At 38.3% G+C, this 26,500-nt stretch overlaps 1 protein-coding gene across 2 annotated transcripts; it reads left to right on the top strand.

Moving 5' to 3' along the window:
• The first annotated feature begins 515 nt into the window (after positions 1–515).
• On the top strand, positions 516–26,500 carry LOC117233613 (pyruvate carboxylase, mitochondrial). Of its 2 annotated transcripts, XM_033494086.1 has the most exons (14): positions 516–673; positions 11,461–11,984; positions 13,769–14,088; positions 14,904–15,054; positions 16,243–16,454; positions 17,327–17,529; positions 17,737–17,998; positions 18,150–18,468; positions 20,013–20,063; positions 21,616–22,083; positions 22,531–22,920; positions 23,006–23,441; positions 23,650–24,046; positions 24,189–26,500. In XM_033494086.1, the coding sequence occupies exons 2-14, from the start codon at positions 11,852–11,854 to the stop codon at positions 24,435–24,437; spliced, it is 3,591 nt and encodes a 1,196-aa protein (XP_033349977.1). In that variant the 5' UTR covers positions 516–673; positions 11,461–11,851; the 3' UTR covers positions 24,438–26,500. The 2 variants fall into 2 exon arrangements, with proteins under 2 accessions (XP_033349977.1, XP_033349978.1); XM_033494087.1 differs by lacking the exon at positions 20,013–20,063.

Below are 26,500 nucleotides of genomic sequence, written 5' to 3'. Positions count from 1 at the left end.
ATCAAACTCGGTTGGCCGTGCCGTTGTTAATACGCTACGCTGCTAACTAAACTCTATTCGTTTCTTCTAGACCAGACACTCGACGATACAATGTGAGTATCTCGGTAAGAGTAGCGGCGAGAGTTTGAATCTCAACTTCGATACGATTCGAGAGATTTAAAAATTCGCCAAGACTTTCATGATTTTTAAAATTTACAAAATCTATCGCGACTTTCGAAACTCATCGAAACTTTAGAGACCGAAGCCCCGGCGAGGCCTCAAGATTCAACACTCATCGAGACTTTCAGAAGCTTCAAATCATGTCCGAACTCTTCGTTTCACTGTGTGTACATGTTCAAAACGACTCGAATCGTTTCAGAACACATCACCAAACAAAAATATTATTCTGTAGCCAGTAAACTCGCACGATACACTATCAGACAATATGTCCAACTTGTGATAAGGTTATTCCTCGGTCGGCGTAACCGCTAGCTGGCGACACCGTCGGTCGTCCGTAGAAACGCGCATCACGGTACGAGCAGGCGCAGGTTGGTATACCAATCGCGCCTGTCTATTTCCATAGAGGTCGAACGCGTGTACCAGCGAGAACAGTTCGACGTGCTTCAAGATTTCACTGCGGCTTAGACTTCAGCCGGACGGGGTCTGGCCTACCTTGTCCCCGGCGTGCAACACCGTAAGTACACCGAATTATTGAATGAGATTCGACGTGTTTTCGTCTCTTTCACCGTGTTACGTCTTCCAATCGTTTGCGTCGCGTTCGATCTTTCCGTGCACAGTATTTCCCGGCGCGGCAATGAATTATTGACAATTCATGGTCGCCGGCAAATGATCGAGTGAAGCTGGCCCAGAAACCTGAAATCCCTTGGCTGTCACGATTGCAGTGCCGAAACAACGCGTGTGTGTGCTTTGCTTGAGATTTGCGTGCGTGCTGAGTTTCGCGGTCTGCGCCAACAACGAAATTGACCCACGCGAGTTATCGTGCCGCGGTTCGCTGCTCTCGATTCGAGAGTCTGTGGTTCGAGATGCGCCGATTGGCCGCGCGTGTACCAACATTTTTGGCATTTTTATTCGTACACCACTTTCGACCGAATTCAAATTGGCGCATCCGCGATTACAACACGCCCGTCTCGGGTAAACATAGATGCACAAATCCTGGCAACAATTCGAAATCGACCAACGTCGAATGCACCATCGAGGGGTCTCTGTTTCGTGCGTTTCTTTTTTTTTCTTTAATGCACAGTGAGAATAAGAAGGGATAACGTGTTGTGTAATTCTTGCGTCGGTGACAAACTCGTTAGAATCGAACGTCAAAGAGTCGTCGAAACGAACATTTACGAACGTTCTGGCCATATGATCTACCCCGAATGACGGTTTAGGACGTTTATGTAATAATTCGGTGAATCGTCATGGTCGATCAACGAGGTCTCGATGCAGGGTCGAAGATCACGAGATTCCGCGTTGATTGCTCGAGCGTGGACATGCTCTTTCAGATTTGGAAAATCAATTTTTTCTTGCCTTTCTGTTTCTATAGTTAGATATTTTTATTATTACGAACAACTTCGAACAACTAAAATCTCTTTATAATTAGAATTCCGATGTCAACGAGCTGAAAGATTAATATTGCAAGCGATTATCTCTACTTTAATCGTAAATTTGGCAACTAGTATCGTTACGAGTTAACGGAATTAAAGCGATCGAAGCTGCTCGTGAGTGAATGGGAGCGTACAATTCTTTGATCTGATAAAATAATTTTTTATTACGTAACTTCATTTCTTGCCTTCATATAGGAAAATATTATGTACAGAATAACTCTTCAGCGATACGATCTCCCCTTTAAAGAAGAGAGATTTGGTTTTCGTACGCTTATCGAAATGCTTTAATCTTGCAATTAATCTGTACAGACGAGAAACTAACTTTTTATGACAATATAAGTTTAATTAATACAGTCATTCGAAATTTATTACAGGGTTTTCCCGGGAATTGAAATTCTCGGTGCTTTTTTGTGATACATATCATTCACGTCGTTTTATTTATTCTAATTCTTTTATATATTTTCTTTGCAACATTAAAGAGAGCAATTATAAGGTTAACTTCGGTATACCACACTAGAGTTGACGTTGTAATTGACGTCCACACACGAATATCATTCCTTAAATTACGTTTTTAAATTTCTATTCGGAAGTATCAATTCATAAATATTTATATATCGACGCCAATGTGCGCAGAATTTGCAATGCATGTTGTTTAAATGTGTTCATGTATGCAGTCCTTTTTCCACTCCGTCCATATATTTTTCCCGTATCGGTTACAGAATTCGACTGATATATTAGAAGCGCTAGTGAATAGCTAGCGAAAATGTAACGTTACATATCTAGTGGCGCTTGAAACGTAAACAATATTGCACGATGATTAGGTCAACTGTTTTTGATTCATACCAACGAAGATGAAAGCGAATAATAGAAACTGCTAGCTCTTTCTATCTTTTTATATCTTCAATTTTCCTTATCTTATACTTGTATCGCATCTATCCGTGGAATTTCTGCATTCAAGTATGCCGATGAATGAAAGCAATTATTTAATGAATCAATGGCTGCAATATAGTTGTTGCTTGATTAGAGAAAAAAACCTATGGTATGTACTACAAATTGTATTACTTCACTTTAACGAGAGTCGTAATTTGATAATTTGGTAATTCTTAAGATAATCGTAACACACAGTTCGTTGATCGATGCTGAAGATTTAGATTTTTCAAGTCTCTACGTAGAAGTTAATTCACCCTATGCGTAACTACGGTTAGATAATCAGACGTATCATTCCTCCGATAACAAATTGCTTGTTTTCTCAATGAGACCAATGACAAATATCGATCGGTGAATGACAATTACGTACCAACAACGCGAATACAAGAAGATTAATAACGCGTGTACAAACACACGCTTCGCCTGGCGTTTCATTAGTTTACGCGTTTGTTCCTTTTCGAGTCAAAATTTTTCCCAGTAGCCTTCGAGACGTTTTTACTGAAATTTTCCCTCGGTACATGTCTTATTACGTTTATATCGTATATTTGGCAACGTAAGATCGTTAATTACATTCACTGACGTTTAATCGCGTTGGTTAAACATTGATGTATCGCGGCTGCATCTCTGATACACCTGCAATTCGTGCGACAAATACGCACAAGTGTGTTAATTGACGCAGTATGCGTATGAATACGACGACTAGAGCACGTGTAATTACAGAGCGCGTGTGCAGGCGCCAATCAAACGAGACGCATCATTTTCCGCAGTCTTCCTCTTCTCCCCGCTTTGCGCATTGTCCGTCGTTCTATTTATTCTCTTGTGACCAGCGCGTTTTTTCTTTCTTTTTTTCGTACAATCTTCCATAACCGTTTCACGAATATTACGTCGACGAATTGTGTGCTTTATCGTAAAAAAATCTGTTATTGGTAACGACGAGCCTTCTAGTGGATGATTTAAATGTACAGGTCTATGAGTTTGGTAAAAGTCGCGTTACTTCTTGGGTCGTCTTTACGAAATAACTGACCAACACAATCTGTCAGCTTCAGTCAACAAGAAGCTAACAACGATTCTGGTACTTTTAAACATATATACACATTAACACACACGTACATTAACGCGTATTCACTGGCCGAATACACACGAAGGTTGCGTAGCAACGTCCAAAGAATAATCCACGACAATTCCAATACACGAGTCATCGTTCTCTTTCTCGAAGAAACAAGTTTTCACTGGGTCCAATTTGACGGTTACCTTCTCCGATATGATGCACTATATCGCTGTGAACTAGATAATCCTGACGATATATCGTATAGGATGTTCAAACTGTGCCAAAACGAACGAGACAGTCCTCAAGGAGGAACGTTTACGTGCTCCCTCAACAGTCGGTTAACGTTCCTACCTCCCTACTTGCCTGCTAGAAATATCGATTCAGTTGACGCCCCTTTTTCGGACCAACGTTGAAATCGTTAGCTACGATCACCCCGCTCTTTAATATAACTCTTTCGTATAGTCGGTCTGCTTAGTTTTCATCTGGCCACTTTTAATACTGACGGATCAGTGTTTTTAATCTTAAAAATCGATATCATTTTGCAGCATCGAATCGCCGTTGGACTCACAAACGCAGTCGCGAGGCGATAAAAACGATAAGCGTTACAATGTGAACCATAAGATTCGTCATAATATTTAACGAGTGAAAAAATCGAATGAAAAGGATGAATTTAGCTTCCACCTTTTTAGCCATGATTATAAATTATGAATTCGCATAGACATTTATGGTCTAACGATTACGAAAGGATCGTAGTGTACAACGTTCGTTGAATAGATTCGTACGAATCGTTGTTTGTTTTCTAACAAAGTCTAAATTTAACTCAGTCTTAACAAAGTCTTAATTAACTCAGTTTAAATTTAATCGTACGATTATATCAAACGATATCAGTATTTTTCCAAATTCTGTATATCTATATTTTTAATACATGAGATCTCGCACGATCTTGCCCCGGCTTATGTTGTAAGGAGGGAAAAGATAAATAACGAACTTTGGATGTTACACGCACCAACGTGTTTTGTTGCGAAATAGTAGCTCAGCTTTAACACCTTAATTAAGTACATTAATTCAAATTACTGGAGTTAAACCTTGAGTTTAATTATAATATATTATATGTGCGTAATATCATTATCGCAGGACATTTACATGCTTCTCTCCTTATTTCGATTACTTATGAAATGTTTTTTATGCGAAAGACGTAGCTATTCTCCGATGCAAACAGATTTTTAATTTGTAATACTTTTCGCCATTATATTTTCCTTCGCTTCGTAAAGGAATCACTGTGCTGATGCAAATTTCCACTTTGTGCAGTAGAATTAGTTTCAGTAATAGGTGAAATTAAACTTTGTTTTACATTGTGTGCCACTTCGTGCAATCGCAAAGTTCATCGTACTTCCTATTGTACTGTGTTGTATATTGCAATGTGTTTCATCTCCCAGTTGTAAAACAATCGTACACCGTGTTTTAATAATAATATTATTATTATTACTATTCGTTGCTTCATCGAAGAATAAAATTTCTTCTGAAATGGCACGGAACAGAATAATAAACATTGTTCAATAATGTCTGGTAAATCTACAGGGTGATTGGTAACTGGTGGTACAAGCGGAAAGGGAGTGATTCTACGCGAAAAAAGAAGTCGAAAATATAGAACAAAATTTTTCGTTCGAGGCTTTGTTTTCGAGAAAATCGACTTTGAATTTTCGCTCGGTACGCGTGCACTTTATCACGACCCGTTATAACGGATCTCACTGTAGATTTTTAAAAAAATTAAAAAAAAATTTTTTTAAATTTTTATTTTATATTTTCGTCTTCTTTTTTCGCGTAGAATCACCCCCTTTCCGCTTGTACCACCAGTTATCAACCACCCTGTATATGACTCGCGGCTCAACTGTTTCTGACATTACGCTGTTGTAGGATCGATATTTGCAATTATTTCATTATTTCTCGCTAGTATATATATATATATATATAGATATTCACATCGCAACACAATGACGTACCGCAACTAGTTTAGTTGAAATACAATCTTAGCAACGTTTAACGAGTTTAATTTGATGAAGTCCTATAACATGGAAAATAGGGATAGACTAATTAAGAAGTCATATCAATGACGCAGAAGTCTTCGATGTAGATAAGGGAGACCAACGTATGGGAATAGAAGACCAAACAGATAATTGTTTTTTGTTCATTTTGAAAAAAATCGCGACATGTGGTTTTCACTTTCGTACTTTGATGTTTGCCAGCATTTGCACTTATATTTAATTTATCCTAGTTGTATATTTTGCCAATAATTTGTATCGTTCGATCTTTCCAGTGAATTTGATATGGTTGAGCAAATAACGACTTTGACGACATAATGTTTTGGACAGCGACGTGTATCGCATAGATATCCATTTAAATTTCACTTCCGATTAAACCACAAGGACGTATATTTGACTTGATTAGCCAGCACAACAAAGATTACCAGATACTCTGAGCGACACGATTAGTGTCAATTATGGTCTATTTCTTTAGAACATGACACCTTTCCTGCATGTATTCGACCTAACTTTTAATGCTAATACATTTGATATATCTGATAAAATTATACAATTTTTACCATTCATTCGGTCTTACGGAAAATTACTCCTTTAATCTAAAGGAAACAAGTACGCATTGTAATCTCTACATTTTCCATATTACGAATACCGATAAACGACAGATTGTTTCAAAAATAGCAACGCTGTAGTAACGCAAACAACATATATCGCTATCAAAATATGTGGAAACGATGGGAATTAAATGGAAATATTTCGAAATTTTGCTGCTTTATAAGACGCGGACGGTAATCAACGAATGAACGTTTCAATTGTTTTCATTTAAAAATTGATCAAAGATTCTATTTCGATCAACCGTGCGAAACAAAATTATTACGAGTGACGTGAATGGACGTGAATAGAAAATCTATAGATCGTTTGAAATTATAAATATTATTTTAATTATATGCCATATGACATTAGTACCTATATTGACAGAGTTGGGAATAAAAAAAGCCCGTGTGTGCAACGAGGTTGAAAGGTCAGTAGTTCGGTAGATTATCCAGCGGATGTTTTGCAACTGCGTGACAAACGCACAAAGTAGTTTTATAGTTTGTAGGTTTATTGAAGTTGTTCGCGCAACTTTATTGAAGTTGTTTTCCAGAAGGCACGCGGTACACTAATCTCGAGGTATTTCAAGAATGGATTTTACTCGCTGTTATCTAATCGATCGTTCCAAAAAAAGCAGTCACACTGATGTACGTTAGAGGCATATTCGACAAATTCTGAAGCGGAGTGAAATTCCTAGAGCTAGAAAGCTTGATAAATGAAGTATATATTTCGTAAACAACTTCTCAAGGAAGTTATTAATAACACAATGTGTAACACAAAAATAAAGTAGCGAAGAAAATTGATAGAATTTAAAAAATAAACATTTAAAACGCTGTTTCTCGCGATAGATACCATATGTAAAACGAAAACGGCTCTTAAGTTTCAGTGTGACGTGTTCAACGAATATTAAATTGACGACTTATTGAATGGTCATTGACCAATAAACACATAGACGGAGATTGTGTACAGCCATCGCGGCAACGGGTGCACGCGAGTAACTTTAGATTTTAAAACACCAGATAAATTTCATTTTTTCTTAAATATGTTCACAGATCAATGGTTTTTGTAACAATTCAAAGAATTATTTAGTAAATACGAATAGCGTAAGGGTATCAGCAACGTAATAGTATTACATTATCTACGGAAAGTTCGTTCGAACGACGAAGGAAATTTATTTTTACTTCGATTATCGTAAGATAAAAATTAAAATGCAAATACGTTACTGTACAAGTATTGGATAGACATTGAAGCGAAATTTGAAGCTGTTTCGAAAGGGAGAAACCAATAATGATAGAGCCTATTCTACGACACGCGTCAATTTAATGTGTTGGACAGAATATTACGTTCAAGGTCGATTAACAACGCGCTTGAATGGCTTCGTTCGTACAATAATACAACTTTCTCTTTGTATCTTGACGTATTTGTTACTACAAAAAAAAAAACTACAATCATCAGAGATTACTATGAAAATTACATGTTCGATATTTCTTAATCGTCGTAGTAAATTGATATAGCGATGTACGTGAATTGTAAGAAAAAATAATAGAAACAGATATCGTTGCGAGAGATTATCTAACGCGACTCGCAAATCGTCTTACGGTTGTACAGCATGAAATATAGTTTCCCAGGATTCTTTTAGTAACGTGCATCATTGTGCTACTTTATTACGTCTCCGTCATCGCATTAATAGCGACAGAAGAAGCTAAGTCGAATGGGAAATAGAAGAGGTAACGATCATCTCTGTTTCTAATTCTCGGTTTCCAACTTTTAAATAAATCAAGCGGCGCATTTCTGCCTTTGCCTCTATCGGGGAGCAAGAGGAACGCGAAAAGCATAAAAACCGGAGACAACGAGTTTCTGTCGAATGAAATTTAAATCGCTGCCGCGGTAGTTACATAAGAGACTTATTTTGAGTATTTCCTTCTGATTTTGCGCAAGGTCGAAGAGCTCTTATATTGTCGTTTAGTATCTCCTATATGCATATGTAAATCTTGGCAATACGACGTGTCCGACTCATCGATCCGCACATTCATAGAGATCGAACGTTAATGTGTTTTTTAAACAGCTTCTATACAACCAACAGACGTACATACATTTATAAGTAATATATGTCTAAATAGGAACGAGAATGCCGAGAAAGGTACGAAATAGCTACGAAATGGGCAAAATTTTGATATTAATTATTTGTATAGAATATTTTATTGATCGTTTATGTAACCCCTCAAACTGAACACTGGCAATATGGCATCTTTATACATGTCAATGACACGAATCATTATTTTAATTTTCCTGGCGAACGGGGGGGGAGACATTATGTTACAAGACTGTTCTATTTAGAACGCTGTTGAATTCTGGCAGAAGTTTGTGACTTTATTTCTGCATTGTCAACTATGATTCATAATAATTCAAGAATTATAATATCATTCAAAGATAAGACTTTCTGTTTCAACGAACGAAGCGGCTCTTATTTTATTTATTTTATTTATTTATTTTTAGTCCGTGTCTTTTGGCTTTGGACGACTTTCGGTTTACATCTCTTACTTATATCTAACGCTTATCCTTCTTTGGCTTTTGCTTCCTTTTGCTGTGTTCCCTCCCTGTCGTGAAGTGGCTCTTATATACGTGCTTAAAATTATACTTTAATGTTACCTACCTACTCAATCAACGATATGTCAACATTCTTTTATAGAATCAGCGATCCAGTTACGTTCTTATGAATATGTAGAATATAATTCCATAAGTACGATATAAAGTAAACACGATCAAAAGCATCCATCTTCTTCCTTCGTCCACTCTTCCATATATAGTATCGAGAATGAGGGATAACATTCAATAGCATCCCCTCTGCGCAAAAGGCTGAAGGGACCATGGTACGTTTTTACGTCTAATACGATATGTTCTACGCACACGCACACGCACACATATATCGACACACGTTGGTGACGATCCTTTCTAAAATTGAATGCGCACGCACCCTTTTACCTGAGTCAAATGTTGAGTAGAGAACCATTTCTTTTCGCGATAAAGTCTATCCGGACCAATTTGCGTAGAACTTTGTAGAATCGCGTTTGAAGTCCGTACAATGTCCTGCCCAGCGACATACAGCATTTGACGCACTCGCTTTAGCTTTAATGTTCGACAATGTCCAATTTATCTGTTGATATTTTATTCGATGTTGTTCCATGATTCGATAGAAAATAAAGTGATATCTTCGAAGTATTTATACATCGTTCGTGAAACGTAAGTAATTATAGTTGTCAGTCATTCGATGTAAATAATAGTTGTGCAAATGTTTACAAAGCTGAGCAGAAGGATTAATCAGATAAAAAGTTTGAAACGTTTTACATTTGCTATTTCCAATTAAGACTGATAGGTTCGTGATTATTTTTTTAGCCAGAGAACGCATGAATTTATGCGTATGTATCGAGTGCGTTACGTTTGCAAATTACTGTCTCGTCTGAGGTTCATAGTCTACGCGTTACGCAAGAAATGCGTTCTGGAAAACGCACGATGTCAAAGAACGATAAAAATTGGCATTAGAATCAACTGGCATCGATTCTTTCTCGGGAGGATCGTAAGACGCGATTCATTTTTTCTTTTATCGTTTCATCGTTCACGTTTATCTTCTTAGCTTCTTAAATATTTTTTTCATTTATCACGCGAACAACCCCATTTCGGTGGAGCATGAAGAAAGTCGAGAGGAAGAGATGCAGCGATCTTTTCACGCACACGATTCACCGTGCAATTGAACGAATCAATGCTGCTTCGTAGTTTCTTCGCACGTGTGTATTAAATTTAAATGTTCTCTGACGTGTGTGAATTCAGACGAAACGGAGAATATCCGACTCGTCTGGAAAATTTGCGTTTCAGATTTACGGCAGAAATATCATTCTGTTTCGTCGAACAAAACGACTCAATCGCATCTCTAATCTTCATACAAATTGTGTTTTAATTCGTTCGTCGGGTCTCCCTATTAAGAGCTTTTGCGTTGACTTTTGGTTAAACGAACGTAACAAGAGTATCTGGGTCAAAATAAGTGGAGCATTTACAATGTCAAGGTATTAAAAAATATGGACGTGTCGTGATCGGTGATCTCTGACTTTGAAATCGGATCTCGGGGACTGGTTGCCATTTATGGAAATCCAGACAAGGTCGTCGAAGGGATTGCACAATCGATTACACAATTCTCAATCGCTGTTCGATTACACGGCGATATTTTCTGATTGATTGGAAACAAGTGGTTTAGGCAGAATATAATGTTCTTTCATAAACATTAACTCGACACGAAACATTCACGTAGTTAGGCTATTTTTAAAATATCTTCTACTACGGAATATATTTAGCATCGGAATGATCAAAGAGTCACTGTAACGATTTTAAAAATAGTCCAAAACAAAATCCCAAGTTGTTCGGCCTTAATTGATTCGTCAAAAGCAAAACATTGAAAATGTATACATACTAGATCGTAAATCTGTGTTCGTTTCGTCGTTTCGATGGTTAGAACGAATTCGTCGTTTTAATTTATTCATCGTTATACTCGTGGCGGTTTACATACAACAAGGCCACACATTCAGAAGGAGACTTTAACCGGGCTTTATTTATGAGAGGAGAGTATCGTGTAACGGCGTTGACGACCGAGGCTGAGAATCGCCGATTCAAAGTACGCGTCTAATGTTATTCTAATAATAAACTCATTTGTTCCATTATCGTACTCGATCCGAAAGTCAAGCGATCGTTTCCAGTAGAAAATATTTTCTGTATACGTTTTGCTTGGCATCGACCTATGGTTTAAGAAACTGTCTGACTCACGATGTTTCGTTATGATCGACGCGCAAAGTGCATCAGAACATCGTGCGGTGAAGTTTGTAAAATAATTTCAAGCTTTTCTTACGTTTGATCCTTTCCGATTAATCTTATCCCCCACCATTCTTATCAATTTTCTATTTTTTGTATCGATTGCACTTGTATGAAATCGTTCCTTGACAAGTAAACACCTAGCAGAGAAAAGTCTGTTCGTAAAAAACCAATCTCGCATGATTAACAGTGAACGACTAACAATTAAGGGATAGCACTCGATGATTTAACGTTAAAAGCAAACACTGTCCAGGTGTCCCTGTCATCGGTAACAATTTACGACGAAATATTTAATAATAATTTTACTTACTGTACCTCGAAATGACGTCAGTAACCACTGTTTTGAACTCTGCCGCTCGCTATATCAAGGATTTGTTTGATCACGCGCGAACTTTAATATCTATTGTTTCAGAAAGCTGGCAATCACTCCACGCCGGACTCTCGATAAGCTTCCAGCCGGTGCAGCTTCCAGCCGTTGCAATCGAACTTTTACGATACATCGAGACGCGTGGAGCGACATATACGAAACAGTGTGTTTCGATTAAGAGATAACAAAGAGTGATAAATTCCGCGTGGAGCAAGAGAGAGAAAGAGAGAGAAAGAGAAATATTTCTTTTATTATTCAAGAGCAGCAAAGGCTATAGTGGCGTTGTTGCGGTTAAAAGTTCCTTTGGAAGGATATATCGAGGCGAGATATTTAACGAAGTTAACGCGGTACTTAAGATTAAGAGGAGATTCTAATCGAACAGTGTAAATTGATCTACGTTTGGTGAAAGTGTCCCACGCGACTCTACATCGTAAAAATGCAGTCCTCACGCGCTAGATACGCACTGACCAAACACAGGAACGTGTTGCAAGTGTATAAAATTGCAAAAAGATGTTTCGCTAGCGATATCAAGTACAAACCAATCCGGAGCGTCCTCGTCGCCAATCGAGGTGAGTTTCGCCTTCTTTCGTTTCTAACAGTTTCATCTGTTCCAGCTTCAAGCCGTATAACGCGGTTCATAACACGGTGTTAGTTTTGTAATTTATTTTGTAGCGTCAGCTCGTAATAATCGGAGTCTCCAAGCATGATTCAGATCGGGACGAATACATTTAAAAAATTGATGTCAGAGTTCAGGGGTGTGAAACTACTGATTGCGAGAAAGCGATGGATAAACAAAGATTTAACCACGTTATTTCAATAAATTTATGTAACTCTGCAAGGCAATAGAGATATTATTACTAATTAAAGATTACAATGCTCGTTATTAAAGTTTCTCCGGTTATTCGATCGAACGCATACAAAATATTTGGACTAAATAAACGATGCTACCTTTCCTTTGTATATAATCGAATTTTTATAAATCGCTATCGCAATATCTAGAACCGATCTATTCGTCTAAATATTGTCAACGTCAATGTCGAAGTCAAGCCATTCACGTGTCTATCTTTAGCTCGAGTCGTAATTGACCCACTAATGATAAATCATTTAAAGATGTCATAATTCAACGCAAAACAGGGATTATTAATAAGATCGTTTTATCTTTATATAATTCGAGATTAACAATGATTAACATATTGGACGCCGTTTAAACAATCTGCTTTAATTCTTCTTCTATCGCAATTCGCATTTATTATATCGTTCCACTGCCAGTGCAATTATCGGTTTCGATTATTTCTAGTAAGCGATAAACTAACGATGCTAGGAAATTTTGTAGAAGCGATGTAGAGCGAGAAGCGGACACCGGTGTCGCCATGTATTCGTCTTAAACATAGAGAGTGTACCTATTTAGTTCGCGTTCTTTGGCAGAAGAGTCCTAAAGAGGTATTTATATAAATCACGAGACTGAGATTGCTGTGCGAGCATTATTGTGTCTACGTTTGATAACGAACGTCGTTAATATCCAATCAATAGGATGACGTATCTTTGTGGCGATGAAAAATGAATATTTTGAAAAACGAGATATTTCTCTTCGTAGTATCACACTCTTTGTTTGTCGTAGGAAAGATTCAAGTTTCGAGATTAGAAAACGATGTGTATTCAAAGATAATTATATCTGGAAATTTAATTCGCTTACTAGTTGCACGATTCAGGCAATATTGCGCTAATCTTATCAAAATCAGGTTTTATCGTTGTTTTTTACGATGAACGTATTTATGCGCATTTGAAATGAAGAATTACCGCAAACGTGCATACAAATGTAAGAAAATAGTACGCGTTATTCCTTAGATAATAATTTCTTCGCCATCTTTCAGGCCATGCGAAACGCGCTAACAAGTTATAAATATTCCAACGTTAGGTTCATGTTTGTGCAAATTGTTTTACTGGCAACACGTATTAGAGAAATTATTAACATACGCTTCTATGGATATTTAAGTATCCTATTAAACTATGTGGCTCGATAGAAAACTGTGTTTCATACGTTACGAATTACGACTCGAACGTCAAATGTTTTACCTTTATGCTCGTAGCACGTTCATAAATTCCATGAGAACTTACATTTGATGAAATGTCTGCATCGATGGCTGCATCATTTTACGGAACAAGGCCGTGCGATAAATCGGTGTACGAAAACGACGGTATTCTCGTAATTTTGAATATGATGCACGTGCACGCTATTTAATCGCACGTGCGTCCTCAGCGGGGTTAATGAAGATCGAACGAAATGAGAATTCGAAATAAAGATTTCAGAGAGGAGTAATACCGCTGTAACAAAATAAATTTATTGTTCTTGCAGGAGAAATTGCCATTCGCGTGTTTCGAGCATGTACCGAACTGGGCATCCGTTCCGTGGCCATCTATTCGGAGCAGGACAAAATGCAAATGCACAGACAAAAAGCCGACGAGGGTTACGTGATCGGAAAAGGGCTTCCACCTGTTCAAGCTTACCTAAATATTCCGGAGATCCTGAAAATCGCGAAAGAGAACGATGTCGACGCTATTCATCCTGGTTATGGTTTCCTGTCGGAGCGATCGGATTTCGCGCAGGAGGTGATCAACGCTGGAATAAGATTTATCGGTCCTAGCCCCAAAGTCGTTCAACAAATGGGTGACAAGGTACGATTTCTTAAAAAAATCAAACTCTGGAATATTAATAAAATTGCAACGATCCTTGGTAACCCGGTATTTTAATTTATTACTCGTTTTTCTCTGCCATTTCTACTCATTCGTTAGTTCAGTGTCGATTGTACTTATATTAGTTTTATTATTTATTTAATCTACGCCTCATCAGCCTAGAAATGAAAAGTTTGTTTACAATTCCTATCATATCTACTGTTGTGCATCGACTCACGAATTTACAGATTAAGTTTAAGCGATGCAAACGTCGCGATGACCCTTTCCCAGAATCTCTGTCATCTTAAAATCATTTCTCCCCTAATCGTTGGCGATTTGCGCACGCCTACCCTGGTCTAATGGTATCAGAAGAGCGTAGCAAAGAATATTTATTCACCTGCAAACCTACGCTAACTGGAAACATCGACTCACCGCTGTAGAATTCAGGAACAATTATACTATTACTTCACTGAACTACCATACGCCTTACTCTCATTCGCTTCGTCCTAACCTTCGTGATCATTTCAAACCGAGAGAAGCACGCGGGACCCAACATCTGCCTTACTATCGTCTCTGAGTTAACTAATTGCCTATTTATTTAATCTATTTCTCTCTGTTTCTGTTTTATTACCACGTATCCCTATCTTCGGTCTTGTTTGTCATTCTTTTCCTTTTCGAAATTCCTCGGACGATTTACTGCTTCTTCGCAGTATGTTTCGTTAGCAAGGAAATTTTCCAGACCGCCTCTCCAGGCTTTCTACTTTCCTAGATTCCACTATCCAGTTATGCATAAATCATAAAAATTTGAAAATGATTAGGTAGCTGCGAGGCAGGCTGCGATAGAGGCTGGAGTGCCGATCGTTCCGGGAACAGACGGACCAGTAACAACATCTGACGAGGCAATGGAATTTTGTGTGAAACATGGACTGCCGGTGATATTCAAAGCTGCTTACGGAGGAGGTGGAAGAGGTAGGATTTTATCGAACGGACTTCGCTTTATCGGATAGAAACGTTCGTTTAAGCTATTTCTACGTACAAATGAAATTTTCCCTGGCTAGAAAACAGCGTCTTGTTTCGTGGTTATTTTCTGTCGTGAAATAAAAACGACGTTTCGATAAAGTAGGCTGATGCTCTGGACGCGCAACGTCCAATGCATTCGTATCTGGTGTTTCCGGTGCTTTTTTTTTTGTTCTCATCTTCTTTCCCGCGGACGTCTACTCGTCACGAAAACTACTCATTGTGAAATCCACTCGGTGGAACAAGTTTATCAGTTTCTCTCCTCTGTATGATTTATGAGCAAACTTAATTACACTTCGTTGACTACTACTGGTTCCCATAATGTCCCTTTTCACGAGAATCGAGCAATTGTTGATGTGAAAACATGAAAAAATATTTGGAAAATTTTCGATGGTCGCGATATTGCACATGTTCTGAAAATAATTGCTCGTACGATAATCTCGATTCGTTAAAGTACCCGAATCGTTTTATAACTTGGAAGCAGTCAAAACAGAATATTCATTGTACTTTTATTCCAAATGCTATTTACTTAATGAGAATCGGAGATGAACGAAGCAGCATTCACAACGAACGCTCAATAAAAGCGTCACCTCGAGAGAAGATTTATGTTCGTAGTACAATTAAGATTGAGTCATTTCGTGCAACTTGAAACGAATGTAGAACGGATTAGGTATTATACATGTACGTAACTCTTTTACCTTATCTGTATAAACGCAAGTGCATTATTCTTATCTGCGAGGAAAATTATACCTTTTTGGTAAGAATGTATTTAACGTTAACTATATACTTATATGAATTTAGTTCAAGTATACAGTAGAGCAAAAACCTTTTAAACGGTATAAATATTTCAAGTTTTCGACGCAAATACCTTTTCGCAGATAATTAATTTCCATGAAATTCTGATTCGAAAGCTTTCAATTTTCATTAAATTCCATTGCAAGTTTCAAATATTCGATAAAAACGCCTGTAATTTCTGTCAATGTGTAAAGATATCCTTTCGATTTCATTAAATTGCATAAACTTCTACAGAAGAGATATACTTTCGTTTCACGAGAATATCGGTGATATTCTGTGTAAAATTTCTCTCAGTTGTCGGAGTTCTAAACTCCGAAATAAAGTCTATTTTCTGTACTTGGTCAGGGATGAGAGTCGTGAGACACATGGAAGAGGTTCGAGAAATGTTCGAGCGAGCTTCTTCCGAGGCGGCAGCCGCTTTCGGGAACGGTGCGATGTTCATTGAGAAATTCATCGAGAGGCCAAGGCACATCGAAGTGCAATTGTTGGGAGACAAAGCTGGCAATGTCGTTCATCTTTATGAACGTGATTGTTCCGTTCAACGTCGCCATCAAAAGGTCAGTAGAAGAAGATTTAACCGTTTCTAGACAGTGGCCATTCATCTAATAAAATCGTTTATTCGCTTTGATCCATATTACACGTATTTTTAGACACGCTAATTTATTCACGTTATTTGTAGCAACGATCGAATTGAAATTTTGAAGAATTTCGTGAAAAACTTTTCGAATGATTAAAAATTACAGAAACATGGCGTATAAATTGTTAAAATATTTCATTTCGAGAAATTGATCGAACGATCGTTCCGTTCATCGTGAAATGCGTATCGATAGAATTTCGTTACGAGAAAGGAAAATGATTTGCAATATTACGTTTGTACTGTTGTATAAGCTGTCGTTACGTAGTTAAAGCAAAAATTACGTTACATTCTAACGTTACATAAATTACTATATACAATTTCTGAACACTCGAACGATACAGTACTACATGTTGCAAAATTGTATTTCTGCAACTATCGACGTTTGTTTGTGTTTGTTAACGTCGGTTAAATTATTAATTATACGCGAAGATAAATCGAGTACTATTTCGCAATAGGCGATTGAATAAAAATCATTCTCCTACTTCTTCGTGTCAAGGATTTGTTAGACGTTTAAATGGCATTTACGTACTCGACAGTTTCCATGTATTGCACGAAGAACGAGGACGACGTAGAGAAAAACGGGGAATAGGCATTCAAAGGACAAAACAGAAAGAAAAATGCAAAGGGAAATGAGAAGAATCGAACGATTCTAGATCAACGTGTTCGTTAACGTCGCGAAACATCGTGCGAACGGAACGGTATCGCGAAATCGTTCGAAACGCGAGTTTTTGTTGTGTCGGAAGGCCGGTGCGTTCTAACGAGTCGTTCTGTTAATTAAGATAAAAATTTCAGGTCGTTGAGATCGCCCCTGCACCAATGTTAGATCCCAAGGTTAGGGCTAAGATGACAGAACACGCTGTAAGATTGGCAAAGCACGTTGGTTACTCGAACGCTGGTACCGTGGAATTTTTGGCCGACGAGTCCGGCAATTTCTACTTCATCGAGGTCAACGCTAGGTTGCAAGTTGAGCATACCGTTACCGAAGAGATCACCGGGTACGTATATCGATGCAAAAGACACGTGGAAAAAACATTTGCATAAGCATCTATTATATTTTTGCATATGGTTGCAGCATTTACGTAAATATGGTAAATTTGTCATTCAGAAGACTAGAATTACCAAAGTAGTTCTAACGATCAATTCGTAATTTTTCACGGGAATTTCGCACATAGATTTAAGCAAGACGAATTTATTTCTCTTAGAATCGATTTGGTGCAATCACAAATCCGTATTGCCGAGGGTATCACGTTACCCGAGTTAGGTATGACTCAGGACAAGATCGCTCCACAAGGTTTCGCGATACAGTGTCGTGTCACGACGGAAGATCCCGCGAAGAACTTCCAGCCGGATACCGGAAGAATCGAAGTATTCCGTTCTGGAGAAGGTATGGGTATCCGGTTGGATGGCGCGTCCGCATTCGCTGGTGCAATTATCTCGCCTTACTACGATTCGCTTCTCGTCAAGGTAAAGATCTATACAAATTATAATCGAGAACAGATAGATTCGAAAGCAGACCTGTTGCTCTGTCTGTTGCTCTTTTCGCAGTCAGAAAACTCTATCGTATCGCACGGAGCTACACAATAAATACTCGTTGAAATCTCGTTCATGTTCTCAGGTAATAGCTCACGCAGGAGACTTGCAATCGTCTTGCGCGAAGATGAATCGCGCTCTCCGTGAGTTCCGAGTTCGTGGAGTGAAAACGAACATCCCGTTCCTTCTGAACGTGCTGGAAAACCAAAAGTTCCTCAATGGAAACGTTGACACGTACTTCATCGACGAGAATCCGCAGTTGTTCCAGTTCCAACCGAGCCAGAATCGAGCTCAAAAGCTGTTAAATTATCTTGGTACTGTTCTGGTGAACGGACCAAGTACCCCGTTGGCGACGCCGCTGAAACCAGCCGAGATAAAGCCCCACATCCCACAAGTCGCTCTAGGTATTGTATCGAAGCTCTGATTGGCAACAAGATGTCCGATCACGTGTTTCCGCGACACTCACGGGAAACCTCGGTGACTGATACGCGTCGATTTTAACGAAACTTTGTATTTTGACGAACAAAGTCTAAAAGACCTGTCTTTTAGCCATAATTCCACATCGGACAATTTAGCCGTAATTCGACCGCGCCCGTTTCTTACTTTAAGGGTGCTGTCGACCTTTTTATCCGAGCCAGTCCTTCCATGTAAGTGCTTGTAAATCGTGAACGTCGAAAAATATACGAAAGATGGTCGAAACGAGTACTGTGTTAGTGTCTTGAGATCTATAAATTTGCACGAAATATTTGTAAGTCTCAAGACAGGGTATAACTTTTATTTCAACCATATTTTGAGATCCTCCTTTGTCGTTTGCGATTTATAAACACCTAAATAAATAACAAACGGACGAATCACGGGTAAATTCTTAGGTAGATCTAACGAACATTCGCGCGAACATTCATCAAAATCGACGTGTATCAGTCACCTTGGGTTTTCCTTGTTAGGATCACTTCTTACTTCGATTTCGTAATTGGATACGATTAAAGTAGCAAAAGCGCAAAGAAGTTCGCTTTCAATGGTGTGGGACGGCGAATCAAGGGAGCAAATCTTTTCTATTTCTTTTTTGTGTGTGAGGGGATAATTGGGTGTTTGTCGTTTGTTTCGTATGTGGGTTGTTTCTTTGACCTTTTGCCACTATAGGCAACCGAGTACTCCAGTACTGTTTATTAGGATGCCCTTGGACGATCAATGGTATCGTCATTGATATTGTATCAAGATTCTCAACGAAAATGCGATTTATCAGTAAATATTGACGATATCGTATTGACGATACATATTGATCCTTTTAGTTGGGATCCTGATAGTCTGAAGACAGCCTAATATATATGTATATATTCTTTTAATTAATATCAATAGCATTTAGTGTATAATTTTTAATGTTAAAATCCACGCGCGGTAAACGAAGATAGAATGGAAAAATTGCACGATTGGTAAATTTCGTGAAAAGAACATAAGCGTATTTTTATTATTTTTATTAGGTCGCTAAGAGTGATCGTAGTATTCGCAATTAAGCAACCTTCTTGTTTCGATATTTTTTCATGCTTGTCTGCTGGATTAAAGACCGATCGGTGATCTACACTATCAAATAGTTTATGTTGCGCACTATACTATCGTGTATCTCAAAATTGGGGCTATATACTCACACGGATATACTTACAACACACGAAACCACGGAAAAACTCTTGTTTCTATAACATACTTTGTTGGCATGGTGTTTCCATTTTTATATAACGTAGCTTTAGAGTTTTCTTTTGACAGACAGATCGATGTGACAGAAACATTTGTGATTTAAAACTTCCTTCTTGGTGTGCACTAATTTGCAGCAATTCAAGGAAATCGTTCAGTAACTTTCTTCGTCACTTTTACTTTTAGAGATTAATCATTTCTCGTAATTACTTCTAATTGTTTATCGCATGCTTTTATCTTTTTGTTTGACCATTTTTTTTAGACTTTGCTAAGTTTGCAGCTGCAGAAGAGAGCAATGATCCAGACGCACCAGGTACGCCTTAAGATGTATCATCGTATCTTCTTAAGTTTCGTATTTTAAGTAACTGGTAATTAGATGGTTAGTTGGTTAAGGAAGGGCAGAGATGATATTTTCGAACGGAGCTAAAGAATGGGCAGATACGACAAATTGGATATTTGCTTGTCAAAATTGAAACATTTTCGTTGCTTCTTATTTTATTTATTTTATTGCGTTGATTGTATTACAGAAACGATTGGAATCCGTAATTTACAAATATTGGAATTGGAATTGGAATTTGGTTTGTACGATTGGAAGAGGTTTCGTTGGGTTAAGAGGAAAAACGTTTGTCTAAATTAAATAGCTGTTCGTTACGTGAGTGGTTTGCAAATGAAGCCATCAATATTGTTTCCGGTCAATATTTCACAAAAAAAAAAAAAAAGAAAAAATAAGAAAAAAGAAAACGAAATTGAACGTCAAGCTTGCACGTGTCTTAGTTTCTCAGATATGATTTCAATTTCAAACTGCTCATGTAGATCTAAAAATTAAGGTGACTATAAATGTATATTTTCCAACAGTACAATTGAAAATGGAAAACGCAAAATGTCTCATATTATATATTTGCAATAATTTGCAAAATATTGGAATAAGATCATTCGAAAATATACATTTTAATAATTCACCTGTTACTTAGTTTCAACGTTTTATTTAATTATCTGTTTATGGGCAACAATTACGTGTTGCGATTTAAATGGAAGCAGCATTGGCAATATAATTTGGGATAGTAGTGGAATTTTGTAATATATTTTAAAAAGAAATCCTGAAAATACAGATTAAAGCGATGCTTTAAATCGAAAATAATTTTATGGATTTTAAAATTGTGCAGAAGGGAGGTAGATCGGTTTTTAGTTATGAACAAAGGTAGAGCAATCAATGAGAGAGATTTGAAGAGTGTACTCGTCCATTTAGACGGGTTATCTACATCAGAAGACATTATTACTTACGTCAGAGATACTTTAATTAAGAGTGTCATTATACGCACACACACATGAACTATTATACAGGGTGGACAGTATATAAACTCAATGATTTTCGTTGTCAACAATTTTTAAACAAGATAAGAAAGGACAGTCTTTTGGATACAAGTCATTTATGGACACTATACAAAGTCGAACTCCCCTCAATCGCATTTTTTTTCTATCCATATATTCGATATATTCCTATCGCTATCGCTTCTCAAACAGCACCTTCCAGCTGCTCAATTATATTTAGTTTGTTGAACTTTACTTTTAAGAGCATTCATACTTGAGCGTCCATAAAACGATTGCTAAAGCGAAAGAAAAGATGATGCATCGTTCGAAAATAAGGGGGGACTTTGAGATGAGTCAATTATACATCGTCTATCCTGTATTATGTAATCTTACAAGAGACATTTTCCTTTGTTTACTCTTCGATCAATCTCTCCTTTATCTCATTCTAACGCTTTTTTTTGGACACTGCACGCGCAAGCTTACTAACCCGCATGTGAAAGCTTCCTACAGTTCCTCCGAATTTTTCGATCTTCGACTAACTTCTCTGAAATTTTCAGACATATTGGAACCACCGAAAGGCTTCCGTCACATTTACAAGGAGCAAGGCCCAGAAGCGTTCGCCAAAGCAGTCAGACAGCACAAAGGGCTACTTCTTATGGACACCACGTTCCGCGATGCTCATCAGTCTCTTCTGGCGACTCGTGTCAGGTCGCACGATCTTCTCACGATCTCTCCATTCGTCGCCCATAAGTTCAACAATCTTTATTCCCTGGAGAATTGGGGCGGCGCCACGTTCGACGTTGCTCTTAGGTTCCTCCACGAGTGTCCCTGGGAACGATTAGAAGACATGAGGAAGGCAATACCGAACATTCCTTTCCAGATGCTTCTGAGAGGCGCCAACGCTGTCGGTTACACCAATTATCCCGATAACGTTGTTTATAAATTCTGCGAACTTGCTGTACAGACTGGAATGGATGTGTTCAGGGTGTTCGATTCATTGAATTATCTGCCGAATCTAATTCTTGGTAAGTCGAGGGAAACAAATCTCGGAAATTTATCCGTTTATACGTCAACGACAACGCGTTTTCTTAACGATATCATGGCAGATAGCTTTGTAGCTTTATCGTAGTCTATAACTGGACCGAGGGTTCGATAAGGACCTTGACAAGGTGCTCGAACAAATGTTTAGAAAATTCATAGTCATTCGTAGTCATTGCACGACTGTTTACAATAATAATTAAAAGGCGCGTGAGATAGTTTAATTAGATCGGGTGTAGAGGTAGAGATTTTGAGAAGATTCTGAGAAAAAGGATCTGGCCACGTAGCGAGGGAACCATTGACGTCTTTCTTTGGTAAGATGAATCTCGAGAGATTAACGTATACTGTCGCTGAATAAAATAGCAGGAGTGTTTCGATAGAAATAAACGCTAAACGAAACTGATGGAAATGTACGTAACGAAACGAAATTTCAGGTATGGAGGCAGCTGGTAAAGCGGGAGGCATCGTGGAGGCAGCGATTTCGTACACGGGTGACGTAAGCGATCCAAACAGGAAAAAGTATGATCTGAAATACTACACGGACTTAGCGGACGAGTTGGTAAAGGCTGGTACTCACGTGTTGGCGGTTAAGGATATGGCTGGCCTTCTGAAACCGAAAGCCGCTGTCATGTTGATCGACGCGATCAGACAGAAACACCCCGATGTTCCTATTCATGTTCATACGCACGACACCGCGGGGGCTGGAGTGGCGTCGATGTTAGCATGTGCAGAAAGCGGCGCTGACGTGGTTGACGTTGCCGTTGACAGTATGTCCGGAATGACGAGTCAACCGTCCATGGGTGCCGTGGTCGCCTCTCTTATCGGTGAGTAAGATACGAGTGTACTATGGTGACTCTTGTTCGGAATAAAACCAAGTGCCACGAAGAAGAAAAATTCGAAAAATTTCAGGAACCCCGAAGGATACGCGGCTCGATCTCAAGGATATTTCGGAATACTCCGCCTATTGGGAACAGACTAGAACGTTATACGCTCCGTTCGAGTGCACGACCACTATGAAGTCTGGAAACGCGGACGTCTACCTGAACGAGATTCCTGGCGGTCAATATACGAACTTGCAGTTCCAAGCCTATTCCCTCGGTTTGGGAGAATTTTTCGAGGATGTGAAGAAAGCTTACAGAGAAGCAAATTTGTTGCTCGGAGATATTATCAAAGTTACTCCCAGTTCGAAAGTAGTTGGCGATCTGGCGCAGTTTATGGTTCAGAATAAACTTTCGGCTGACGATGTGCTGAACAAAGCTGAGGAACTGTCTTTCCCCAAATCGGTTGTAGAATTCCTGCAAGGTGCTATTGGTGAACCTCACGGAGGATTCCCCGAACCTTTCAGGTACGTGAAATTAATATACCGCCCCTTTCGCTTCGTAAATCAACAAGTTATTATCCGACTAAACTATAAATGATTTTATCTAATTTAATTTTCTAATCTGAAAGATTGGTTCAACTTAAAGTTTGCTGCACTGTGTCTTCTTTACAAACGCGTTAGAGAAATTGTCTTTTTCTTGTTAACGAACGTATTCTATAACTGTAATTTACAGGTCAAAGGTGTTAAAAGACATGCCACGCGTAAAAGGAAGACCTGGTGCAAGTTTACCGCCATTGGATTTCGAGGCCTTGAAATCTGAACTAAAGGAAACATACCCGCACGTATCGAACAAAGACATCATGTCAGCTGCTCTCTATCCTCAAGTTACGAACGATTACTTAAGCTTCCGGGAGCAATTTGGGCCAGTGGACAGATTAGAGACGAGGATCTTCTTGACAGGAGCAAAAGTCGGAGAAGAGTTCGACGTGACGATCGAGAGGGGTAAAACCTTGGCCATTAAGACCCTGGCAATTGCCGAAGACCTCACGCCGAATGGAGAACGCGAGGTGTTTTTCGAAATGAACGGTCAACTCAGATCTGTGTTCATCAAGGACAAGGAGGCTGTTAAGGTGAATTTCACGTCACATTTTTCAGAATTTAATCGCGTTTCGACACTTTAAGTCCTGAATTATGTTATCGTTGTACTCTCTTACTACCAAAAAGCGTGGTCAGGATCGAAAATTTCAACTAAACCATTCTCCTTCTAAACAGGAGCTTCACGTACACCCTAAAGCTGCGAAAGGAGACAAGAACCAAGTCGGAGCACCCATGCCTGGCACCGTGATCGACATCAGGGTGAAAGTAGGCGATTCGGTCGAGAAGGGTGCAGCCTTGGTCGTGTTATCAGCTATGAAAATGGAAATGGTTGTCCAAGCTCCGAAAGCTGGAAAGATCAAGACGCTGGACGTCACTCAGGGAATGAGATTAGAAGGAGACGATTTAGTCCTGACCTTGGAATAGAACTCTTAATCGTTCGAGACTGAGACGTCTCTGAATTCGTGTCGTTGTATACTTTCTTTCTAACAAGAGTGTATTTTGCTCGATTAATCGAAGTCGGACGTCGTTGTCGCCAAAAGCATAGGTAACGATCATTCGTGTAAATTCTCTGATCGATGATCTTTGATCGATAATTGAAACTTGAAAGTACCTTCTTTTTTATATGTATATTTCTTGGGTAATTTCTCTTCGTTTTAATCGTTGTAAGTAGCAGAAAATATCGATATAGCGTAAGATTCACGAACAAATATTTTGAAGCTTTAAAAATACGAACGAAGAAGATAGGAAGAAAATCGCTTTGCGAAGATCGATATCAGATTTCTACGACTACCTCGATGAATAACAGGAAAAAAAGCACGAGGTCGTTAGTTTAATTAAATAAAGGTGCATTTCTTCTTCGTTGACGAAGAAAATAATTGTATATGAACATTTGCTCTTGCTAAAGAACAAGAGCAACGAATGTCCCATTGATGTATTTTCATCGTCTATGGTCATCCTCGAATATCTTTTTTATTTCTTTCGATTATTATACAGAGTGCCTCGTCTCAAACAGGTAACTTGATAAATATTTAGCTTCGATCATACGTAAGAACAAATAAGCCGCAGGGGACAGTTTTGTTGCAAAATTATCTTCGTGCTTTGATATAAATGCATTAGGCGCGGAAGATTTGTCGATGAGCCGCGTTAGCCGAGGCAGTTTGTATAATTATTCGTCGAGCTCATCTGTTCAAGACGGTCATCTTCTAGTATTTAATGTAACGTTTAATGCACAAATAGTTGTTCTCGCAACGAAACTTGTAATCCGTAAGCTACGAATCTCGTCTATCGATTTTTTAAGCAATTAATTAAACGCAACCATGCCACTGGATGCGCAACAAGAATTGATCTATGCTGCCTGAAATATCGATTCCTTCGTGTTCATATTTGATGTTAAGCGGAAGACGAAACGTATATTAAAGGCCTATGAATAATTTTTAAATAGCCAACAAACGTCATCGAAGGTTAAAGTTCAATAACTTTATTTCTTGCCATCGACGAGAAAAAGATACAGTAGGACTCGTCGAAATTGAACCAACTGCACTTTGTTTATTTCTTAAGATGTCAAGTGCCAGTACATCAGCGTTTCCCAAACTATGTTTCATAGAATGTTGGTTTTCAGGCTAATTGTAAATAAATCGATGATGGAACTGTAATTAATTGTTTCTTGGAAACAGTCATTCGTGTTGGGATCTATTGAATGTTTGCAGGATGGAACTAGAATCCAGATTGTACAAAGTGATTAATTTGTGAGCGAAGGTGGTTTGGGAAACGCTATTCCTGTAGATTTAAGTCGGGAAAAGTTCCGAGAAAGGGAATTTGACGAATCTCTTGTGCTATAGATTAGCTGAATGTTAGAATTTCTGTCATGTCGACGCGGATCATAGCTAAATAACTATGAATCACTTGTGAAAATACTATTCTTCAAGAATGGAATAGCATAACTCCATATTTCTTTGTGTAAAAAGTTGCAATAGTGCTTCAAAAGGGAGACAAAGAATTAAATATTGTACATACGTTAATCGGTAACAATAAGTCGATCGATACACAATCGAGATCTTTTTTCCTAGTTCAGCTTGATGCATCGTTTTCAGACATCGAATGCAACTAACAATCCACTGCAAAGAATCAAAGATGTGATATCGATTTTTATTTTATTTTACGTTGTCACGACGGATGTCACCGTGAATCCTGGTCAGGCTGAATTCAAAAAATGGTTGTATATATTATTATCTTTATACAGTATGCGTAAATGTGTAAGGGATGACAATGTTTCTCCTTTGACTTATACTTCATAGGGTTGTACAATTGCGTTTGATATAGAAAAAGAAAAAGGGATTGAATCATTGGAATCTCCTTGTCAATGTGCGTCTACGAAATGTACGCAGTGTATTTGTGTAGATATTAAATTTTAACGAATGTAATTGTATTTGTACGAAGTAAACCGGCAAATGCAACACAATCTTTTACGATTAAACGAGTGAATTCTT

The sequence above is a fragment of the Bombus vosnesenskii genome, unplaced genomic scaffold (assembly GCF_011952255.1).
Source record: "Bombus vosnesenskii isolate JDL3184/JDL3185 unplaced genomic scaffold, Bvos_JDL3184-5_v1.1 scf7180000013297, whole genome shotgun sequence".
Lineage (NCBI taxonomy): Eukaryota > Metazoa > Arthropoda > Insecta > Hymenoptera > Apidae > Bombus > Bombus vosnesenskii.
This window is presented reverse-complemented; position numbering and strand designations above follow the sequence as displayed.

Excerpts from the sequence above, each read along its gene's own strand:
- LOC117233613 (XM_033494086.1), top strand. The coding sequence starts at position 11,852 with ATGCAGTCCTCACGCGCTAGATACGCACTGACCAAACACAGGAACGTG. Across the intron at positions 17,999-18,149 it reads ACGATTCGCTTCTCGTCAAG|GTAATAGCTCACGCAGGAGA; the intron begins GTAAAGATCTAT and ends TCATGTTCTCAG. Across the intron at positions 20,064-21,615 it reads CAATGATCCAGACGCACCAG|ACATATTGGAACCACCGAAA; the intron begins GTACGCCTTAAG and ends TGAAATTTTCAG.